Genomic DNA, 24,849 nt, shown 5'->3' with positions numbered 1-24,849 from the left:
TGCACTTGCTAATAGCCTTGCTGATTTTTCACCTTGCATTCATACAGCACCTCCTTGCTAAATGTCTACCATGTTTCAGGAGATATGCTGGGCACCCATAAGAGGATGGGCAACTCTGGAAGGTCTGTGAAGAGTACAATTTCCTCCCTGTGACTTGTGATCATGAGGCAGCCATGTGAAGTGAGGGTTGTCTCCAATAACGGGGATACGGCATGTAAATAAGCACCTTATAGTTAGGATGCAAAGCCTGTTATCACAGATGTATATGCTCCTTTAGAAATGAACTAAGGAATAGTATAATGGAGTTAAGTATTTAACTCAACTGCAGACACACAGATGACCCTAGCCCATACTCCACACAGCAACTTGATACTTTTTCTGTAAGATTTTATTAACTCAGACAGTCATTTAAATGAGAAAATTTGTCAACTATTTCACATCAATAGGAGAAACACAGCAGAGGTTGTCAATATAATTCAAACAAGACAGGAGCCTACCACAGAGGGCTTCTGAAAGACTCTACCCAGTAGTGTATCAAAGCAGATGCTGAGACTCATAACCAAACGTTGGGCAGAGTGCAGGGAATCATATGAATAAAGGGAGAGATAGTAAGCCCTGGAGAGGACAGGAACTTCACAAGGAGAGCAACAAAACCAAAATATCTGGGCACAGGGATTTTTTCTGAAACTGATTCTCCAACCAAGGACCATGTATGGATATAACCTAGAACCCCTGCTCTGATGTAGCCCATGGCAGCTCAGTATCCAAGTGAGATTCCTAGTAATGGGAGCAGGGACTGTCTCTGACATGAACTCAGTGGCTGGCCCTTTGACCACCTCCACCCCCTGAGGAGGGAACAGCCTTGCCAGGCCACAGAGGAGGACAATGCAGCCAGTCCTGATGAGACCTGATAGGCTAGGGTCAGATGGAAGGGGAGGAGGACCTCCAGTATCAGTGGATGTGGAGCCTTGTGTGGGAGGAGATGAGGGAGGGGGTGGAATTGGGAGGGAATGAGAGAGGGGGCTACAGCTGGGATACAAAGTAATTAAACTATAATCAATATAAAACAAAATAAAAATGAAAAAATATATTGAAGTGTATTACCTTTTAAGCTATAAATCACTTTTTTAAATAACCATGTTTTGGTGTTGTTTTTTTTTTTCTGGTCTTTCTGATCATGGCATTTTTCTTCCACCTTTTAAGATTCAAGTGAGAATACTTAATATGAGACACCCCCCCTTTTAACAAAACTGTAAACACACAGATCAGGATGGAATGCAGGGCAGGGCTGTGCAATAGCTTTCAAGAGACCTCACTCATCACATAAAATCAAAACTCCCAACTCTTTTCTTTCCCCACATTCCTGGTGACTAATACTCTCCCATTATTTTCTATGTGATGGTCTGTAGAAATTTCACATAGTGTATTTTTTTCCTGTGATTGAGTTAAGTCCTAAAACATAATCCTAAAAGACACTAAGAACCCTGAATAGCCAAAGCAAATGTGAGAAAAGAATAAAGGGGGAAGTTTCGTAGCTGTTGATTTCAGGATACAGAGTGGAATTACAATGATTAACATGGTAAGTTACAAATATAGAGACTGGCATGTAAACTAACTGAACAAAACTGAGAGCCCACCCAAAAGCATTAAATACAGTAAGCATGTTGTTGTTTTTCTTCAAAGAATTCATAACACCATAATATACCTTTAAAAAAAATCCTAGCAATAAATTAACTGTATCACTGAATAGTGCCAAGGCTGCACAGTGGGGCAAGGATAGTTGTTCACACAAATAGTGTTAGAAAACTGTATATCCATACATAAAATACTGAACTCACTCTTTACCACATGCACTGTAAGCATCTTAAATGTATTGAAGAATGTAAAGTCAGACCAGAAACTCTTAAGAGCCTTGGAGAAAATGTCTAGGCAGACTTGAGGACATTTATATTGGCAAAGCTGCACAACAGCCAAAAGAAGAGAGACAAGTATGGCTGTGTCAATGAAGGCACCTGTCCTGAAAAGGGACAGGCCATGCAAACACGATGGAAGAAATAGAAGAAACATCCTCAACAGTGGTCAGATGAAGAGCTAATATCCAACATGCATAAGGAACTCCTACAACGAAACAAAACCCAAAACCAAATACTAAACATAAGCATGTTTACAAATTGGCAAATTGCTTAAATGGACATTCCTCCAAGGGAGATGTAGGAGGGACCAATGAGCATATGAAAATGGTTCAGTGCTAGTAAAAATCTTCAGTGAAATGCAGACCAAAACTACAACAAATAGCAGCTCAACGAATCATGTCTGAAAAAACAAAACAAACAAACAAACAAACAAACAAAAAATGCCACTAGAAGCCAGGTACACATAGGTATATAGAGAAGTGAGACCTTCACAGGAAAACTGTGACAATGGAAGACATATAGATATATTTTTTTTTTCTGGCAGTCCATTCACCTGGTGTCACAGGGTAGCTGGGAAATGATATGATACTCATTGGGTTAAAGCTTTAGCTTAGTCCCTGCCCAACTATACGATGGTAGTAGAAGTAGGACAAGGTGCTTATCTTAACTTCTTTCTGTCTCAATGTCTCCATCTCTAACATGAAATGTAAGTTGGCCATTCCATATGTTGACTCATCTGAGACATCTGTGCCTTTCTTTACTGGGTGCCATAAGGTAGAGCAGATGACCATAGGTGTGAACTAAAATGACCAGCATCACACTTCTCCTAGTGAAAGGGACCTAGTGGTGGTCACCTGGCAGTGATGGTATGTGTGTGTTTACACATGTGTGCGCATATATGGAAGCCAGAGATCAACATATTTCTTTCTCTATCAACTAAAGTATGTCTCAACTGTATCAACTGTTTGTGGCAGTGACAGGAATGCAACAGTAAAGATGGCAGAGAAGCCCTCAAGGAATTCTCCTGCAAGATTCAGTTTTCTTTCTGTGTGCAGGGAAAAAGATCTAGAGAGGGCAAGTGGCAGGTTCACAGTAACTTAATACTGAAGCCAAGAGCAGAACTCTTCAATATCCCACCTGCAAAAACACAGTCATAATTGTGGAACTGACATGGATTTAATTATGTACATTTAATTATGATATATATGTATATCACATATATATATACCATATCATATCATATATCATATCATATCATATCAGCAGAGGCTTTTCGTAGGGAATTTTCTGCTGTACTCTGCTCCAGACCATTACAGTGTTGCACCATTTTGTCTGTTTAGAATCCAGTGAGGCTCTGCTAGTTGTAACCACTCCCAAGGTGAATGTCATCTCAAAAAAGTTGAATAACTTCTCCATTGCAAACATAATTTGTAACAGGAAGCCACACAAAATCTCAGGCCATGGCTCTAAGTACAAAGTTCAAATTTCAAAGTTGCTGCAGGAGGGAATTGAGTCACAGGACACAGGGATCTGAGAAACAGGGCAGATCCAACTGCATTATCATCCCTTACCTTCCTGGAATGCTGTTTGCTCAAAAAAGCTCATTTTGCCAGTGAATCTCCAGTTTTTCTTTTACAGCCCTTTGCCAAGAAGGGCTTACTGGGAGAGGCATGTGTGCTCTGATCCAGCTGATGCATCAGCCCGTGCAGATTCTGGTACTCTGCTAATGCTCTGGGCTTCTTTAGATTTGGATGCAAAGATCTCAAGGGGATGTGGAACTGAGATTGGATCGTCTGCTTGGCAGCCTTGACTGGTGGGAAGGTACAGGGTGGGCACACAGCCCTGACTCCACATAACTGGATGGAACCCAAATGGAAAACATACAGAAAAAGAACCAAGCCCCGAAAACAACTCACTGAGCCAAGTTTCAAGAGCAAGCCTAATGCCAAGACTCAAAAGTCAGCCATTCTCTCTGAACATAGGAAAGATGGTCACATTTAATTTGACACAGAGCCAAGAAAAATAGGAAAATAAACAATCAAGTCCCACAATATTGCATCATCTGCCTGCCAGGAAGAGTTCTATAAAACGTTTATACATATGAACCTCTGATGTCTTCCTGAAAGACAGCAGCCATTTCACAACTGGGCAAACTGAGTCTATATAAGTGCCGGTTTCCCCTTGTTGTAAGGAGTCACAGAAGGTGACACATTACAACAGTATCAGGCAGTGTGTTAGGTCAAGTTTAAAAGTCCAGTGGTCCAGAATGTTCTATGGTACTCATGACCCTACCCTGTGCTGGTTCAAGGGTCTTTGCAATCTCCCAACATGGCCCAGCACACTACAGCTCCTTCTCTCTTAACAAAAAATATTTTCTATTCATTTTACATCTTGCTTGTAGCCCCATCCATCTTTGCCTCCCAGTCCCATTCTCCTTGCCTTCCCCCTTTCCTATTTCTCAGAAAAGAGGAGCCTACTTCCCATCCACCCCATCTCATCAAGTTGCATTAGGATTGAGTATGTCCTCTTCCCTTGTGGCCTGACAAGGCAGTCCCACAAGTGTGAAGTGATCAAAAAGCTGAAAAGAGTGTCTGTCGGTCCCTGCTTCCCTTACTTGAGGAAGAGGGGTGTCTAGGTCCAGTCCACACATCCTTGGCTGATGCTTCAGCCTCCACAAGCCTTTCTGGGCCCTGGTTAGATGGCTCTGTTGGTCTTCTTGTGGAGCCCCTGTCACCTTCAGCTCCTTTTCTCTCTCCTCCCACTTTTCCACAAAACTCCCTACACATAGTGCAATGTTTGGCTGTGAGTCTCTTAATCTGTTTTGAGTTGTTGCTGGGTAGAGCATCTCAGAGGACAAGTCAGATAGGCTCCTGTCTGCAAGCTTGGCCAAGCATCATTCATAGCATCAGGGGTTAGCACTCTTCCATATGGCAAGTCTTTGGTTGGGCCAGTCATTGTTTGGACATTCCCCTCAATCTCTGCTCTATCTTCTCTCTATCTTTATCCCTGCACATATTATAGGCAGAGAAAATTTTGGGTCAAAGTTTTTGTGAGTCCTTCCTTACTTTCTATCTGCTACAGTGAGTAACCTCTCGCCAGCTGTTCAACTCTGCACCAGCATGGCATACACAGTTATGTCAACCATCCATCCAACATATATGCCTTGAGCACTGGTTTTGTTGGCCAGGTGACTTGTTAGGTCCTAGGGGAAGAAGCTAAATGAGATGCTGACTACTCTGAGCTATTCAGAGTGCCTGCATAGGGGAGCCAAAGAGACTTAGAACATTTGGGAAATCAGAAAGCACCATCTCAGTAGTGATGGTACAAATGGTCCTGGTTGATGTAAATGTCTCTGAACACCAGAGCACCTCCCAAAATCAATGGAGCCTTATGACCCTTTCACACACTTCATTGGCACCAGCTAAGGACCTCAGCACATGAAGCACCTTCTGTAAATGTTCCAAATTGGGCTGTGGATGCTGAGAATTACCAATGCCTCTGGCCATATTCCCTTAGGAAGAGTCCGAGATGAAGGTTTTTAGGTGGTATGTCTATTGGGGAGACTCTTAAAACTACCACACAGTGTTGAGAGAGAGGCAGATCTTGGCACAAGGAAGATTTAACTGTGATGGGAAGCTGGACAGAGTAATTGTTCCTATGTGGGAGTCAGCTGTCAATGTCTCAGTTGCAAGGAAATTAGCAGATGACTTGGGGACACGCCACACATCTCCTGTGGGATGAGGGGTCTATTGTTGAACTTGAGGGTGGAGAGCCTTCTATTCTGGCCACCCCCATGCTGAAACATAAATTTAGTGATGCATAGAGAGGTGCCCATGTTATGCTGGCAGACTCTTAGCTCTCTCCTCTCTTTCTCCCACTCATTTGAGGTTCCTGTGTAGGAAGGAAGCACACCAGCTTCTGGGAAGCTTGGTGAGCATCAGGGGTATTGAGGGTGTGCATTCATTCTGTTCTTATTGTTCTCTAAAGCCAGGCATGATATCAAGCCTTACTATACACTCAGTTCTCCATCTTTCCAAGGGAATTGTGGCTGTCTTTCTTTGGGGTCCTCAGGACCATGAAAACATATGATACAGAAGCTTAACCCAAAGAGAGACATGACATTTGCAGCCAGATCTGGCTAGATCTCAAACTAGGGAAAATCCAGAAAATGAAAGCGTGTGTTTTACTGCACTTCCTGAATAATCTGGCCAAAGATCCTGCTGTACCAGAAGGTGAGCAGGGCTGGCTAAGCACAGTCTTGCACACTGCTGCCACGTGTTTCACCATGATAAATCTCTTGGATCTATTTGTCTGTGTCTTGGGCTATCCAGATGTTTGGTTAATCACTGCTGTGGCTGTCAGTATGGGTGTCTTTACAAAGGACCTGCCTGAGCGAAAGAGATTTCCCTCCCAAAAGTGACAGGCCTGGTCCAATCCACTGAGTTCCTGGATACAACAAAGTGAAAAGCTGCTTCTCCTAAGACATTGTTACCGAGCTTCTGTACTTAGGCTTAGCCTAGAACCCTGCCATCGGCTCTCCTGGGTCTCCAGCTTGCTGAGTACAGATCCGCAGCCTTTCATCCTCTAGTAACATGTGAGTCATTACAACAAGGGAGGAATCATTTTTGTTGGTTCTATGTCTCTGGGCAACCCTGAGTAATATTGGCTGCTTTTTTTTCTGAAGACGACGCTAATGAAATGTCTCTTGTATTTAAGAGCAACACATGCAGTGATGAGAGAAGAGTAGTAGCAGGCATCTCTTGGGAGGAAGCAAGGGGAATGGAAAGGTAGACATGTTTATGTATTAACCACCAGGCACTAGGCTAAGACTTTTACATTTAGGACAACACTGAGAGTATGTGATTGCGCGTGAAGTTAGTGGTTCTTAGTGACGCCACTCTGGATGTGAGATGACAGAAACAAGGAAAGCGAGTAAGCAGAAGGTAGACCCAGGTTTTAAAAATGGGCATGACCTACTGACAACAGACATTCACTATCACCACAGAGTGGGAAGGAAACATCCTCACAATAGTGGCACCTCCTACAGACCTCTCACCTCCAAAAGAAGAGAGACCATAAGACCATAAGACCATAAAACCTACAACTACTGCAGGGATTGACACTCAGAATTTGTCTGAGAGACGATTAGTGAGAAGTGAAAAGCTGGATGGACCTTGAAAGAAATGGCCAAATAGTGCTGTAAAGCAACATCTGAATGAAGACAGAACCTCGTAGAACAAATTCCTTGCAAGGTGAGAACTGCGGGATATGGAGGCATGGCCCCATTCGCACGTTACCTCTGAAGAAGTCGGCTTGCAGTATCCAGCTCCAAAGACCAAGTTTTCCAAAGAAATCATGGGCTGTTCTGGTCCTGTGTCTAGGCCGCCTTTCCCTAACCAGGAGCCTCTTCCTGGACGAGTGAAACTAGAAAGAAGTGGGAGGGGAAAACAGGAGACAAGTTATCATGGGTTAACCAAGCCATCTGTGAGGGGGGTAGGCACTGCAATTGAGCATCCTGTGGCATAGATCTAGGGGGATTCCGGCAGGAGGGTGTGCGTGTTGTGATGTCAAGGCTGTCTGATGGGTAGGTATGCTTGGATGAAACACTTCAATAGTTGTACAGAAGGTACCCTAATGCCTGTACACCCACCAGCGGAAAGCTTGCTGAGGCCCCGTTCTAGGGAAATATCAATTCTGGCAAGCAGACAGGAACTCCTGACCAGAACTCCTGACCACTCCCAAGTTAATCATGCTTCTGCCCTCATGGAGTCATCTCCTGCCATGAGCTCCTTCTAACCTCAGTTCCCTCCCTGTTTCTGCTTACCTTCCTGGGGAAGACATTAAACAACATTCATCTCCTTGATCCATGCAGGAACCAAGCCCTATGTCCTAGCCTGTTATAATCAACAGAGCTTTCCTTATATCCATCCCATGTGAGAACCTGTAATCTTTTCAACAGCAAATTATGCAGGTTTTTGTCCAGTTCAGGTTGGTTATAAAGAACATCTGTAAAGTGTGCTAGCCATGATCAATGTCAAACTCAATTGGCAATGTGATGAGGTCATATGATCATATCATATTTGAGGATATGGTCATTCTCTCTACCTTACACTTGGTGATTTCTTCTAATAATATATAAGCAAAACCTGCATATCCCCCAGTCACCCTTCTTTCAGGTCTCATCTATTAAAACTGTGCTAACTCAGATGAGATTGCATGTATTCGGAATGGTATGTGGGGTTGGGATGTCTTCTATATTATAACAGGGAAGCACACCCATGAAATCTCAAATATACAGTTGCCTAAACAACACATGCACAATGAGTACACCAGTTACCATGGCATTTCACATGGGGGAAATTTCACAAGACCCTAACCCTAGGTGAAGAGCTACAGGCAACTGATAGCCTGCTGAGGGGAGAAAAGAATCAGTCTTCTGAAAGAACAAGCTACCTGATAGGTTATGCAATACCACGTGGTCAGCGCTAAACACATATATATGAGCAATACTAAATGGACTCTGCAGGCTGTATTTATATACACACAGGTGTTGTGTGTGTACAAAATATATAATGTAATAATAATCAAAGAAGAAAAGGACATAAGGTCATTAGTATGAGAGGGAGTAGAGAGGGCACAGGCAAAGTTGGAAAGGGGAGAGAGGGAATAAAAATATTCTACTCTCACATGAAATTCTAAAGAAATTAAAATTCTAATTGTTCTTTTAAATTTATGATTTATACCACAAAACCCCTTTGTAGGTATCTTTTAACCTCCCAACGAGATTAATAGTTTCTCATGGCAAAAAAAAAAAAAAAAAAAAAAATGTTTCCACCAAAAAATGTCCTCAGAGCCTCAGAGGTCATCATCTTTGCTCTAGTTGCTTGAGTTTACTGGTGCACATTTCAGATAAGAAACTCATATTCCTGGTTGAAATGTTGACAGAGAAATAAAGTTAAGGTTATATATCTATTTAATTCATTTACTCAAATATTATTAGCCTTTAGCAACAAGCTAGGGAGTGTATGAGGTGTTGGAGTAGCAACATGTAAGCACACATAGACCTAGAAAGGGATTCAAATGAGTAAGTCAACACTGGAATGCGATGGGTGTAAACAGCAGCCAATAAGCAGAGAGGAGAGGTTTATGAAATGGTGTAGCACAGTGGACAGCCATGACGATGCAGCTAGCAGGAGTTACAAACTAGTGGCACCACCCACATGTTAGGGCCTGAGCTGTATTGAATCTCCTACTTCATCTCTAGACAGAAGGGTTAATAGTGCCCTTGAGCCTTGGGGCATCACAGAGACTCCTGACTGTAGCAAAAGCTAGTCTTCAGTGTAAGGCGTACCAAACGGTGATACTAAATAAAAGCTAGTTAGTAGCTATTCTTGATAAGATAATTGGTATCAAATTCACTGAGTCACTCACTGCACATCTACACATGCCCATGGGATGCCAATTTTATGTAACCCCTTAGCTATAATTGTATTGGTATTGTAAGTAATCTAAGGATAATTTAAAGCATGCAGGAGTAGTATATATATAGGTAATAGGAAAACATATCATTTCGTACGAGTGTCTTGAGCTTCTGGCATTTTGGCACCTGAGGGTTCCCTGCCTCAGTGAGGAACAATGGCATATAATACTAATACTACCTGAATTTGCTTTGTTTTGATTTGGTTTGGGTTTGTTTCTGTTGTTTTTCGTTTGTTTTGTTTTGTTTTTGTTTATGAGACAGGGTTTTATTTATGCCAGCTTGGTCACGTTCCTGACCCTCCTGCTCACCCACTTCCTGTGTGCCGAAATTGCAGGTGTGTATCACCGCATCTGCTTTTGGACTTGTGTTGAACCAAGAGTTAAAGCAAGTTTACCATTCCGCCAGAAGGAGTTAGTAGAGACATTCTAGAATTTAAAAAACATGTACATGTTTTTGATATACATTCATGGTTCATAACTCCTTCTCTAAGACATCTGCCAACAAAGAACTAAGATACTTGTTAGCTTTTATATGGAACAGAGCCTCTGAGTAAGACTCAGTTGCACTTACTTGACGATTAAAGACTCGGTTTTGGTTTGGTTTGGTTTGGTTTGGTTTGGTTTGGTTTGGTTTTTGGTTTTCTCAGTGAAGGTTAAGGGTCCTCTGAGGTTTCTGCTGCGTCCTTGTTGGATCTAACGTGTTATGAGGGTGTTTTTTTCTGAAAAGGCTTGTGCTTGCTCTATTTGACAGGTATTTCCCACTTAGAGGGTTCCCTTTGTTCCCAGCTACCATGCACCAAGACAAAAATTCTTGCAAAACCCAGAAAGTGGAAGGCGGTTCTATTTTTACCCCATCTGTGAAGTTTAACTCTCCAGCAGCTGTGTGCGCTCCCATCTGGAAGGCTGCTGCTGAAAAGCTTGCAGAGTGTGCCATTTATCAGAAGGTTAAACTTTCTGCTGAGACACCCTGACTCCAAACCCGCAGCAAGATGGCATCAGAGCTCTTAGCACCGCTAGAACCAAAAGGTAATGCCAGGTGCTAGGGACCTTTCGGACCTCTCACATGTCATCCTGCCTGAACTACTGACCCTCCTGCCTAAGGGAGCTTTGAGGAGGCTAAGACTTGATTTTTCTCAGATACAAGCATTCAGTGCCTCTGTATACTCAACTAATTTACGTCCAACCCCTCAATGCAAGCTGCCTGCCATTTGTCAGGAGCTTATCAGTGCTAAATGGTTATCCCAGAATATGCTGGGTGCTTTATATATAAAAAAAAAATCTATATACCCCAGGACTTCCTATGTGCTGTCATCGAATCCTTTCAATATTCTCCTGCTGCAGACTGAAACTGAATCCTGCATGCTCAAGTGAACAGAGCGAGAAAGTAGGGACTCAGATTTGGCACTTGGGGCTCCCCCAGCCCTGAAACTTTTTTTTAGCACATACTCTACTCAGGCCTCCCCAGTACTTTGCACACCACTTGGTTTGGAAGCTAATCCACATGGATGACTGACAGACTCAAGTCTCTTAAAGACAAGGTCACAATACATGCATCTTAGAACTGCTAGTTTCCATGTTTCTAGAATTGCTTCAAGCACCTTTACATACACACGTACTCATCATGTGAGACAGTCTATATGATTTTATTCTATATAATATATAATCTCTGCTGCTTTATTGTCACAAAATTCTTCATTTTGTATGTAAATTTATGTGTCTATGTGGTGAAACAGATATTTAGAGATGTGAGATAAGCTATTCTGAGATCACCCAGGACATTAGTGATGGAATTAAGCAAGGAGATGTCCCTTACTCTCTGGGACCCCAAACCCCATGAGACCAGTTCCTTTCCTATCTGAGTTGTTGTCTGGTCTCCAGCTGCTGTCTAAATTGACTTAGGGGCACAGATGCTCTGTCTCACCCTTGGCACACAGATCCAACCCTGAGACATTCACTGAAGCAGTGTTTCCTGATCCAAGGGAGCCATCCAGATGGGGAATGTGCTTTGCAGGAGTTGCAGCTTCCCAAGGTCAGGGTTGCTTTCCATGTTTCTACATTATAACATTTTCCTAACATTCTTATATAACGCCCTATGTGACTCAACATACCCATATCAGAGCTCTGTGAAGGAAAAGCCTGTTCCAAGGGCACTGCATGTCCTTTGTGAACTCACTTTATATATCCTAATGCCTCTCCTGGAGCACAGCAGGTCTGCCATACACACTTATTAGAAGTGATGAGGGAAGAAAACATAGACTCCTGACCCATGTTCCTCCTTTCCCCCAATCTAGGACTTTTAGTCTAGGAGCTAGAAAGGCTTGGGGCAGGAGAACATTAGGTACAGAAGACCACGGGCTATTTGACCTTGACTTTCAGCTCCAGACTCACACCTTTTGCATACTGGTGCTATCTGCACCTCTGAATTTCCCTTTCTGTCTGCTCTTTGCTATAGGTGCTGTTTTAACTCCTACGGAGACTTTTCCACTGCTAAGTGCTAGCACTTTCCCCAAACTCACTCCCTGAAATCCAGGGTTGCCTTTTAAGAATCATTTCACCTTGCCTGCCAGCCAAACATTGCCTTGTCTTTGGGCAATGCTTTTTGTCCTAGTTATTCAATATATATCATCTTACCTACTGTAACTGAGAACTTGAACTGACTCTGTTGGTCAGTAGAACAGGAAGCAAAACTGGGTCAAGGGATGAAGTCTCATCTTATGTGGAAGAGCAAATATCTCATTTTCTACTCTCAGACTCTAACTGAGATCAGAACTTTTAGAACATGGACATTGAAAGCAGTGAGGACTCTGCTTTTCCTCACACACATGAAAAATCTTAGAAGCTGTCTAGAACAGAGATTTGGACAAATTCCCTTCCTTTGTGTTAAGAGAACTTACCCTAAATATCCCACTGCACGTATATGTAACTTTACTCACATGTTCTCAGTGTTTTAAAATTATCTACATGAACATATTCAGCCATTATGAGACACTGTTGAATGGCCATGCACAGCCCACCTCAATAGTTTTCATGAACTCTGTCCTTACACTTGTACAATGAAGAAAACCTAAGTTCTCCACTGCCCCTTAGAGATGCTTTAGTGTGATTCAATGAAAGGCAAAGGCCTATATTTGAGCAAACAGGGACTCTGAGAAGGAATGGATGTGGATCCCTGACATGCTAGTCTTGTCCTCTGAGATTCACTAAAACTTCACATGAATGGCCCTTGTTAATCACACACACACACACACTCACACACACACAAAAGACATAAATGTGTTAAAAGAACTTATAGGGAAGAAAGGAGATTTACGGGAGTGGAATGGAGAGAAAAAGGAGCAGGGAGTAAGAATAATCAGAGTGAATTATATACACATATGAAGGTGCCAATGTATACATTATTTAAACTTAAATTGAATTTTAAGTAATAAAGAGCTGGAAACCTGATATATACTAAAAAAAAAAAATCAAAGGAATTGAAAAAACAAAACAAAAAAGGCAAAACAACTTTATATAGATGTTGATGATAATCACAATTTTATAGACAGAGACTATGTATCTCAGAAACATGAGGAGCATCTCAAGGCACCACTAGGTAAATGTGAGGCCATGGGAAGAACGGAATCCCTGAGGTGTGGGCTATAGTTTGTAAGCCATCCATCCCCGGAATCCCCCAAAGTCGTCTCAGATCTTGAGGCTCTCTCTGGCATGCTCCCACTTCTGTGGAACACAGTGAGACCCGAGCTTAAGTCTCCAACCAGGAACAAGCTGCTCTACTTTGTGCTGACCACCTTTGGCAAACTGTCTCTCAGTGATGCATGTAATGAGTGTTAGTGCTACTTCTAACTCCATACCTGATCAGGGGCTGCTGCAGAGCCACCAGGGCAGCGTGGATGGTTACCGAGATCACTGACAGGTGGAAGTAGTCGAACATGACAGGGACTTGGTGGTGCAGACCCCTCCGGGGATGGAAGTGAAGGCCAAGTGTGCGACTGCTGATCATCGGTGTCCCAGTCAAATCTCTCAGCCTGAAAGGCAAGGGAGCGAGCTCTTAGAGCATGTTTGGTTGGCCCTGTTTTCACTCAAGCAGCTCCACTTTATAGCCGCAACATCTTACACAGTCCTGCAATATTCTGCCTGGTTGAAAGATTTTTTTTTTCCCCTCAATTGGAAAATGGAGAATGAAGATTATGTGGCAGCTCCGGGCCCCAGCTCTTTTGTCACTGCCTCTAAATCTGTACCTCTGAGATGGTGAAGATGACCAGATCTTTCCAGGGCTGCTCTCAAGACTGCAAATCTTTTGGACCTTTTTGCCCTCTCTTCTTGCCCATAAGATGGGCATTGTTCTTAAAATGCTGCACGGATCCTTGTCGGTTTGCGTTTTCTGGTGGATTACTAACACCCAAGGGCAGGAGCTATGACTAACTCATCTTTACATCTCTCGAATCTCACTGATACGGGGCATGATGGAGAAGTTGATCAAGCCTATGCTTGTAATAATGACAACAGCTGACTGAATGGTCAAAGGCTAAATGGTATCGAGGGCACACGCTGAAGGTCTAACGAGATCTAGGCAGTCACCCCTTCACTCTGTTCTAGCACTTTGTAATCAGTGCATATCCATTCTTAAAAGACAGGCCACAGACAGACAAACTCAGAAGCACCCTTTATTACAAAAAGGAAAGTTTTTTCCCCCTAAACAAAAGTGCTGAGAAGCAGTCCCTGTGGCTCTGCAGGTTGCAGGAAACCAGAGTTTGTGGAAAGCCACTTTGGGCATCTCCTGGCAGTGCAACATAGAAAATATCCCTTTTTCCTCCATGGATTAGCAAATAGAGAACAGGGAGGGAAAACAGAAAAAGCAGGCTCCCACGGGCATCCATGGGTCTGTCTTTCCTTGTGCTCCTCGCTGCTTGTGTGCAAGGGAGCACCAGCTAGTGAACCCTTCCTGCCAAATGTAACTACATGTATGTTTTGACCAGGAAGAAACCTGATAAAGAGAGGAAGAGAATAGAGCCATGGGTGTCAGCAAGCTGCTGTCCTTCAGGCTCACATTAATTTGGATGATAATGATCTTACTCTTGACTATGGATTGGATATTCTATTTTTCCCTGTAAGACACTCATAATGTGCTTACTAATTATATTCCACTCATAAAACATGTGAAACTTATATGAATTGTTTAACTTGTTCACAGTCACAAGAAAAACTGCCCTGCCAGACCAGGAGTTTCTGCCTCTTTTCTGTCTGAATTACTGTACAGTATTTGTGAGTATTTAGAGTATGTGAGCCCCTTTAGACGTCAGCTCCTGGCAGTGAAACAAGAAGTTAGGCATAACCCAAGCCTCCTTCATAAGGAAAAATTAAGGTGAGAATTGATCACTGTTCTGTGATGGGGAATGGACAGCACCTATTCATGGAGACAAAGCCTACTTCCTAGGGAACCTCAGTGGAGAGAAGATACAGGTGAACTTTAATAGAATGCCTGAGGTTTTTATAAAGGACCTGAACAAACAAAATAAGCAAACTACAGCAAAAGTTAGTATCTCACAGGAAGGGCAGCCCTCCTGGCAGAATTATTCTGCACACTTGCAAGGAATAAAATTAAGGCCAACCAAGAGAACCCATGGGAAGACACAGCATCCCATTAAGTATTAATGAATTTCCTATCTGCTGAGCTGTGCAGGCACTGGGAAGGCTATGTGGGGATGAGTGTCCTGACCCTGTGCAAGCAGGTTCTGATGGACCCCACCAAATCAAAAATCAAAGATAGGATGGTGGTCCAGAGCATGCAATACTGACTTTTGGGACTGAATAAAGCTTTGGAAGAAACAGCTGTTCTGCACATTGTCGTATTTAGCAGCATCCTTGGTTCACATCTACTACATGCTATCATCACTGCTACCTCCAGTATCTATGAACATGGCCAAAGCGAAGGGCCATCACTGTCAAACTAATACATGAGAATGACCTCATTAGCTGGCCTAACTCTGATTAAACAACAGCCCCTCCACACATACCTTCCCCCCCCCTTGTTTTCTACATGCTGTTAAGAAAAGGGGGAGGAAGAAAACCAAAACAAAAACACCTACCTGACTTCATGATTCAAATCCTGATTTCTAACTTATAATTTATATCTGGAGGAAACATAGGCATTTGTACATGTCCTAGTTGAAGAGTGCTCTCCCTAAGCTTCTATATTTCATATGTTTTACATGACCAGTTTCCTGTATCAGGCTCCCCCATGACTGCTCTTCTGCTAGCAAGAAAAACTATTTCAACTGCAGTATGTCATTAAAATTATTAGAAGACCTTGCCAGACAATAATTTCTGGGCTATGTTTGTGACTGACAGTATGGTTCTACAGCCAACCAGATATGTGCATTGTGGAGAAATGGGTAGAAGTTTCTGAAGCCAGGAGGCATAGGGTTCTCAGGCTGAGTGGTTGCTAGAGGGTGATTACAGAGATATCAGATTACAGGGGAAGTCAGGAGAACAGGAAACAGGGGCACTGATACCTAGGTGTAAATGGACTTTCCCTAGTATCCACCAGCTAGAGAGAAAGAAAGAAAAAGAAGAAGAAAAATAGGTGTGTGTGTGTGTGTGTGTGTGTGTGTGCTGAGAACATTCTACACTAAGAAGACCTTATTTTTAAAAGAGGCATGGAAAGAAGCCTTAAGTGAGATAAGAGATTAAAGAGGTTTTGTCCTACCTTTTTATACCTGGGAGAAATATTGTTTATTTAATTCCTGAAAGAATATAGGAAGACTAAGAAGCAAATAGGGCAGCCCAAGGTAAAGGAAAGAGGCCATGAACCAAGCTTGAAGAAAGCAGTCAAGAAGGAAGAAAACTGTTCCCTGCTTATTTTCTCAGCAAGTTTTACATAAATAGATCTTCAGTTCTCAGAATGGTGAGAACAATAGCAAATGTTCAGTAGAGACACAGGGAATAACACAGCAAGAATGGTTTGAAAGGGATTTTGATTGTCTATCCTCATGGAGACATTATTTAAATCCCCCAAATCAGTACCAAATAGAAAAAAATGCTTTTATTAGAAGGTACCCATTAATAAGGCAAAAAGTTAGCAGTTTTCTGTGTGCAGAACCTAAACAACCTGACTCCACATAAATGAGCTTTTCCTGGCTCTGGCAGACATGCTGTGATGGCTAATCTTGGCTGACAATTTAACAGCATCTAGAATGATACTAATAATAATCAGCTAATACCCAATCTGCAGGGCATGCCTGCGAGGGCTTTTCTTGATCAGTTTATTTGCATCAGGAAGACTGGAACTACCGAGGGACATCACAAGTTACCAGTAACTGGTTGTGCCAGAGAAACTATGAGCACTTTGTCTTTGAGGAAGCCCCATGTGTGAGGAAGGGGCGGATGAAGAAACCCCCCTACTCAGTCCAAGGATGTCCGTGACACTCACTGCTGCTCACTATCAGTAAAATGCAGGTCCACCTTGAGCTGAAACTCCACCTCGCTCAGCGCATCTTCTACCTGAAAGACAAAGACCGAGAGAGTTAAGAGGCCAACTGGCAATCCAATGGGGACATTTAGCACACTGATTCTTAAAACAGAGAAACAGAATCTCGCTGTAGAGTGAGAATCTCTGTGGATGTCATGTAGAGTACTAGATAAGCGGGTTACCTGGGAATATTAGCTATAAAATGGAAAAACAAAAAATACAAGAACAGTGGATCCAAACAGCCGGCTTGGTAAAAGTATATTCCCAACAATTATTAAATAAGCATCCTTGTCATGCTTAATCTCAATTGTCAAGTTGATGAAATACAGAATCTCCTAAGAGATAAACCTCTAGGCATATCTATGAGGGAATATTCAAAGTCTGGGATGCAAATTAGAGATAGTCCTGATTAGGTTAACTGATATGAGAAGACTCATCCTAAGTGCTGAGCATTTGCATGGACTGGTTGCTCTCTGCTTCCTCTTTGTGGATGCAATGTAGCAAGCTGCTTCACGTTACTGCAACCTCAACTTCCCTGCCGTGACAGGCTGTGCTTGAACTGTGATGGGGGATAAACCTTTTCTCCCTTAAGTTGCTTCTGTCAGCTTATTTTTTAATCACAAAAACTAAAAAAGAAAATCAACACAATCTATCTTGCAAGCATTTTAAGTCTCATTTTTCAAATGGTTTTGACATGGGTTCCAGGCATGAGTAAGAGACTGAATAGCACCTGCTGTGTGCAGAATGGCAGAGTGAGCTGTCAGTGAAACCAAACTTGTACAGTGATGCCTGAAGTTGTCCTTCACACTCAGATGTCTCCACATGACTGGCATCCCCATCCACAGGTTAAGGGGAGGAAGCTGGCATTCAGTACGGCTAAGTAATTGCCAAGGTGACTCAAGCTCCTTCAGCTTCATAAACTCTCCACCCTTCAATGTTTGGATTTCATCCATGTCTTCATTTATTTTTACTCATTTTTTTAAAGACAGTTCTTTCCATGTGTGCCCCAAAATGGTTTTCTCATGTCTTCTCTTACACGTTGATAGGGAAATCATATGCTGTAGACTAGTCTTCCTTGTCTGCAGTCCTTGGATTTATTCAGTATCAGTACTGCCTCCATGCCATAAGGCTTGGATTCTTATCTGCTCCCAGGCTGGCTGAAGCCTCCCTCTGTAACTCACAATGAGCCTCTTCCTTTCTCTCTTCACATTCAGCACTTCTGATTATAATGGCTTGTTTTGAGCTCTTCAGTTGGAAGCCCCCTGAGCCAAATCTGTGAGCCAGGCATGTTTTGTTTAGTTCCCCAAGGTATTTTTAAAAATGTTTTGAACAAGTTGCACAGGCTGAAAAATCAGGTAATTTCACATTTGCATTCATATCGTGGGTCTTTAGCTTTTTTCGGGAAAAAAAAATCCCTGGGATCTGGGAAGGCAGGGATGACATTTCTTAGCTGTTTGGATCAGGAAAATCCTGCAAACGCCATGGTTTACCACACTCCGATGGCAGTGCTCCTCTACTTGAGGCAAAGCACCATGACTATTTTCTTGTCATATGTCCCCACTGACCTCCTTGTCATTAAGGAATACATTAGTCCTCGTTCATTGTGGCCTCTAGCTTCCAGGAACAGTGTACTACTGCAGAGGCAGTGTCTATGAATCTTCAAAGAATAAAACTATTTTCTCTCAGATTCACCTATTTTGATTTTTGTTTCTTTGCAAGAATACCCTTACCCCACAGGGACAGACATCACCCATTCAAAGGCTTCTCTGTAAATGTCTTTATGGGTTAAGCATAATTCAAGCAGAGACATATGGATGGAATTTATCTTTAAGCCTTTGTGGTTTAAAAAACTGTTATTTAAAAAAATATTTAAGACCTAACATTTTGCTGAATCCAAGTGTTGTAAATACTTCTTTTCTTATGTTTGTTTTGTATAACCACAAATCATGCTTCATATACAACCAAAGAGACACAGGTCTTACCACCAGTTTCCTGGAAGTAAAATGGGATAAGTAAATCATCTAAAGACTTTTTGAGCAAACATTTGCCTGGATATTGAAAACTTCCTATGAACATTAGATTTACTGGGTGTAATTCTCTAAGAATGGAGTCTACACTAAACCTGATTATGATTTTCACTGGTATCTTGCTAAACCTTACTTGCAAGACACTAACACATATATGTTTATAGAAAACTACATATTATAATTGCAACATTCCCGCTCATATAAGTTTATACAGTGACTCTTCCCTTTTTCCCCAAGGTCCACTGTAGCCTAAAGGCTGAGGAAGCAGCTTCAAAAGCCAGAATTTACAAGTGAAAATCACAAATCTGCTATCCACTGAATCTCTGTTGGCTTTTTTTTCCCATTCATAACATGGGAGTAAAATAATTCTACTTATGCTATTGCATTATACTTAGTGAAGTAAATAAGAAAGTGTACAAAATGGGTTAACAATTTCAAATAATGCAATTTGTTATGGTTGTTGTTATTTCTGCTTTACTACTGAGCTTGAAACCAGAGGATCCCTTCTCTCACCACATCTATAGGCTGACCCTGCATGCTCTATGGAAACCTCTTGTTTAAACCACGACTTTACCACATCCTAGTGATGTGATGGAGACAAGTCACAGTTCTAAGTGTCTGCATCCCCATCAATCAAATAGGATTGGGAAAGCCCCTCATCACACTGCAATGACTCAATGAGAAATTACAAAACACTCAGCAAAAGTCCTGACAGAATTCATCTAGCAAATATGAGATGCTACTGGTGATAAGATCAGTGGATAGTCCTCACAGGTAGACCCAGCTCCTATCACTATCCAATAGGAGATTTGCTTCCCTCACCTACCCTGGACTATCACTGTTGTCTCCAGCAGCATAACATACCCTTATAGTCCATTTCTACTGACTGCCTTATGTACATGAAGTCCTCCATCTCATAGGTATAAGTGAACTAATCTCTCTGAGCTAGCTTTGGCTGTCACATGGTTCAACCCTTGACCCTTGACCCTGTTTCTGTTCAACTGTTGCTTTCTTTGTCTTGAGCTTCACCAAGACCCGCATGGCCAACAGCAGCAACCACCTTCATGTCCTTGGTCTCATTTGTAATACTTGCACTTTGGTCAATCTCATATCTCTTCCTTTTGGAAAAATCTCCACGGTTGTTACCTCTAGGTCAAGGTAAACACGCTACTACATTGGGTGAGATCACTGTGGTTTCCCACATCATATCCTGAACCTTTTTTTTTTTTTACATTCACATCTGTGCTTGCCCTACACTACTTGATAAAATTCCCATCCCAGCTCTTGCCACCCTAAGTTTAACCCTGAATGCTCTACCACTTTCCAGTATAGTGCTGCCCCAGGTCCTAAACCTTCCAAGTGTTCCCTGTAGAAAGACCAGCAATGCCTGCTTGCTCGACCTCTGAATCAACTCATCCCCTACCCACCTAGTCTCTGAAGCACTCACCAGGTCTGTGGTGGGCTTGGGAAATAGCATTTTGCATAAGCATTATCTAGCTTCTGTCGTATGGGCACAAAGAAATTTTCCTCCAGGGATTTCCGATTTCTATATAACAGTGGCTCTCAACCTTTGTAATGTCGAGACCCCTAAACAGTTCCTCATGTTGTGGTGGCCGCCAAACATAAAATTATTTTTGTTGCTACTCCATAGCTGTAATTTTCTTACTGTTATGAATTGTAATGTAAATATCTGCTTTCTGATGGTCTTAGGCCATCCCTGCAAGGGGTTGTAAACCGCAAGTTGAGAACTGCTGCTGTATAGTGTAATTTTGTTCATTATCACTTTTTGTTGTGATCTCTACCTCTCCTTTGTCATAGGGCTAAGCATCTTCTTGTTAAACTGTCCAAATTCTTCATCTTAGCTACAGCAAAATTAGTCCTCCACATGTAAACCACTAACAGACAATGCCAAGAACATGCTCATGTGTATTTTTCCTGGTGGATTTACCCTGACAGCTCAAGACTTACCCTCTCACCATCTAAGAGCAAATGAGCCCGGAAGAGCATGACATCATTTACGGGAACTTCTTCATTCCTGTATAAGATCTGCAAGACCCGACTATGCACAGCACTCTCATGGACAAAGGCTGAATGCAGGCTGCTGCTCTCTGCAAAACAGGAAAAACAGGAGGTGATGAACTCTAGAACCATCCTGAAACCACAGTACCATCCAGGTATCTTTCTGGCCTTGGGGATACTCTGATTCCAAATCTTAAGATCATGAATGAGACCCCATCACAGGAACGTGTGTTCATTGGAGTAAACTGTCTCTCAAGAGAGCTTTGATCAATGTCTTATAAGCCACATGACTTTGTCACTCTTGCTGTGAAGAGTGTTTCCATCTAGAAGTCAGTGCTTTCAAAATTCTTCACCTGATCACATGTCAGTTCTAAGAGTCCTGTCACCTCCATCCAGGAAACAAAGAATATGGTGAACAAAATAGAGAAAGTGCACTTTCTGCAACAACCCCAGAGTGCTCACAGAACCCGTCACCACCATAAATGCTGCCATATACTGTGTAATTTGAGAAATGTTCCGTCGAGAATTTGAGGCAAGTTTCACATTCACATTGTCCTATCAAGCGGCTTAATAGACTACATTATGTTGGAGCTCCAATGTGTTCTGTGTTCTATTTCATAATCCCTAAACAATATTTTAATATTAAATTTGATTCAACTGAACAGCAAGATTAAGATACCTTTCTGCATCCATTTCCCAGAGTCATCATTTGCATGAAGTAGGTACATGCCTATAAATCTTCATCACATATATTTCAGAGGGAAAAAGCATGCAATAATTAAAAATAATGTCAATGTTTATATAAGACATTGATTACTTACTCCTAATAATATACATCTATAAAGCACACTTAATAGCTTCCAAAGCAACTTAAATGTTTTGCATACTACCCAAGGGGAAAAAAAAACTTTTAAGTATGCCCCCAAATTAGAGGCCAATGCCTTACTAGTTTCTTATTGGGGAATGAATGCTCCTGTTTATCCCAAATTATCATGTTCAAACATAAACTTCATGTGATACCAGTTGACAATATTGGTCCTTAGAAGGTGATAAGATTGTAAATGGTGTAGCAGAAATGATGATATTTCAAAGAAACAGCTGTGTCTTTCAATCTGACTACCCAACTGTTGTAATGATGGACCCCAAAGAATTGGGAATTTTCTTGGAACTATCATTTTGGGAGAAGCAAAGGACTCCAGCCAGACTGGGGAATTTGCCTCTGTAAAAAAGATTTCATACAAGTCTTATAACTTGTTAGACCATCTTAGAGGTTGAAACTGAAACCCAGATAATGATGGTCAGTGGTGGGCAGACCACACCTTGCAGAACTGCTTAGATATGGTGTCTTCTATTTAAATGTTGACCTCACTTCAGGACTACAAGATAGACTGCAGGCCTCTCTGAATCTCATTGTCCTCTTTCCTGGTGTAGACACATTAAATAACTCTCCTTTTTTTCTCCTCTTTTAATTTGGTTCCTTTAATTGACTTATTAAGAATGTGTGTCTGGATCTGATACTGACCTGACATGAGATTGCAGCTCCCTCCCCCAGTTCTACAGCAAGGATACAAAGGCTATGACTTTGTGAATGAGATACTTTTCCTGCTAGGAAGAGGCCAAAGAATGAACCACTTGCTTCTTCTGCAGTGTGACAGTGCAGAGAAGTTTTCAATGTGCCTGTTCCAAGCCAGGGCCTGAGAATCCAACCATTCAGCTATATCATGGTCTCAGACCTCATTTTCCAAAGCTGTGGGAAACACATTTCTGTCATTTGTCAGATGGCTAGTTTACATTATTTTGTTGCAGCTGCTTTGGCTAAAACACCGACCATGGCAAAGTACCATGTAAGAGTGTCCTCATATCTGTCTACTTAAATAAGAAATAAAGTTTCAGATGGTGAATGAATGAAATTTACTACATTTCTGGTAAAGGGTTAGTACTCTACAAAGCACAGTGGGGAGAAACAAAATAGCGTTGTGGGAGGTTGAATGTGAAATAATACCCATTGGCTCTAGCTTATGAACATGTGATCTCAGTTGGTGGCATGGTTTGGGGAGGTTTAGAAAGTGCGGCCTTGCTGGAGGAAATATGTCACTGAAGTCAGATTTTGAAAGTAAAAAACCCCACCTACATTCATTCCCCCCTTCTCTGTTTTGAAGGATTGAGCTCTCAGATGCCTGCTCTAGCCATCACACCTGATGCTTTCTGCCATGCTCTCCCAACCATCTAACCCTTTGAGACTATAAGCCAAAATAAATTTGTTCTTCTATAAGTTCTAAATTCCATTGAGACCAAGTTGAAGTCAAGATGACACCGCTTTTAATTAGAATTCTCCTCTGTATAGATAACCTTCATTTTGATTTCCCACTCTACCTCTTTCTTCTTTCCTTCCTCTGTCAGAGCCAGGTTGATCTGTAAGTAGGACCAACAGCATGAAAGAGGATGGATGGAGCAAATCCCCTGAAGGTCAGAGCAGCATGAGCTGTCTGCTGCCAGGAGGGACAGCTGGCAAAGAAGCTCAATCTGTTTCCTTTTTAGGGAAGTGACATCATCATTTATAACAGCAGCTTTTCTTGTGAAAAATGGGCACAACCAAACTGATGAAGTGGAGTACCATGGATATAAAGACGACCAAGCAGACCAGGATCCTATGACATAGAACATACAGGGACTGCTGGGTACACAGTGATGGCATTTTAGCTGTGCTGAGAACTGGCTTTATGAGCAGTTTCTTTTGAATTCAGTGGCATTAGACAGGTCTTTAAGGACAAATGTCCTCTGACTTAGATCATATTGGTGAACTACGTCACAGGAATCTGTCATCATTGAAGATCCCAAAGCCTCGCAATTCCCTCTTCATCCTAGGACAGGCACTTAGAAGACTGAACGGGGATCTCTGTGCCATTTTCTAGTACCACTCGACAGGGATTGTATGTTTATTCATAAGGGAAGGTGCAGGGATGATAAGACCCCCTCCCTGGTGGTGAGCCCCATCAACATTGTACCCATGTAGCCCTGGTTGCATTTTCTCTCCTCCAGTGATGACAGTCCATGTGCAGATACCCCAGCCTTTCTCCCTCTTCCTGATACCCTGAAGGGAAATGCAATTCTCTTCTCAGCAAAGCTACTTCCTAAAATATTTTACCCTCGGTCTCTGTTCTCTTTGTGTAGGTTTCTCTACCAGACTAGTGGGACCCATTCACATCATCTATGCTTCTTCTTACTCTCCTGACCAGGCACAAGGAACTCCAAAATAGGAAAAGTATGTGTTCTGCATCCTTCAGAGACCTAATAAACAGTGCTGAGGTGGTGATCAAGGTCTATCATTCCAGCTACACAGGAGACAAAGAAGCAAAACAATTTTATGCCTTCCTGAGCTAGAGTGAGTTCAACATCAGTCTGGTTAACTTGGTTTATTTTTTAATATAATTTTTTATTTATTACAATTTATTCATTTTGTATCCCAGCTGTAGCCCAACCCTCATCCCCTTCCAATCCCACTCTCTCTCTCTCTCTCTTATCTCTCCCCATACTCCTTCCCCAGTCCACTTATAGGGGAGAATCTCCTTCTCTTCCATTGGACCCTACCTATCAGGTCTCCTCAGGACTGTCTTTCATAGCCTTCCTCTGTGGCCTGGTAAAGCTACTTTCCCCTCAGATGGAGTTGACCAAACAGCTAGCCACTGAATTCCTATCAGAGACAGTCCCTGCTCCTCTTATTAGGGAACCCATTTGGAAACTTAGCTGTCACTGGCTACCTCTGTATAGGGGTTCTAGGTTATCTCCATGAATGATACTCCTTGGTTTGAGTTTCAGTCTCAGTAAAGAACCCTCGGTGCAGATTTTTTGATTCTGTTGCTCTCTTTGTGGAGGTGCAGATCCTTCCAAGTCTTTCTATCTCCCCCTTCTTTCATAAGATTCCTGCACTCTGCCCAAAGTTTGT

At 42.2% G+C, this 24,849-nt stretch overlaps 1 protein-coding gene across 1 annotated transcript in view; it reads right to left on the bottom strand.

The window, feature by feature from the left end:
• Positions 1-24,849, bottom strand: part of Fam135b (family with sequence similarity 135 member B) — a 281,146-nt gene that overhangs the window by 82,250 nt on the left and 174,047 nt on the right. Inside the window, exons 4-7 of the mRNA XM_060389317.1 lie at positions 20,856-20,995; positions 16,822-16,892; positions 13,244-13,417; positions 7,211-7,337 (exon numbers count right to left, since the gene is read on the bottom strand). Of these exons, the coding sequence (XP_060245300.1) occupies positions 7,211-7,337; positions 13,244-13,417; positions 16,822-16,892; positions 20,856-20,995 (512 nt within the window). The remainder of the gene's footprint in view (positions 1-7,210; positions 7,338-13,243; positions 13,418-16,821; positions 16,893-20,855; positions 20,996-24,849) is intronic.

This window comes from Meriones unguiculatus, chromosome 8 (genome assembly GCF_030254825.1).
Source record: "Meriones unguiculatus strain TT.TT164.6M chromosome 8, Bangor_MerUng_6.1, whole genome shotgun sequence".
Taxonomy (NCBI): domain Eukaryota; kingdom Metazoa; phylum Chordata; class Mammalia; order Rodentia; family Muridae; genus Meriones; species Meriones unguiculatus.
The sequence above is the reverse complement of the archived record's forward strand: the minus strand, read 5'-3'. Positions and strand labels throughout refer to the sequence as shown.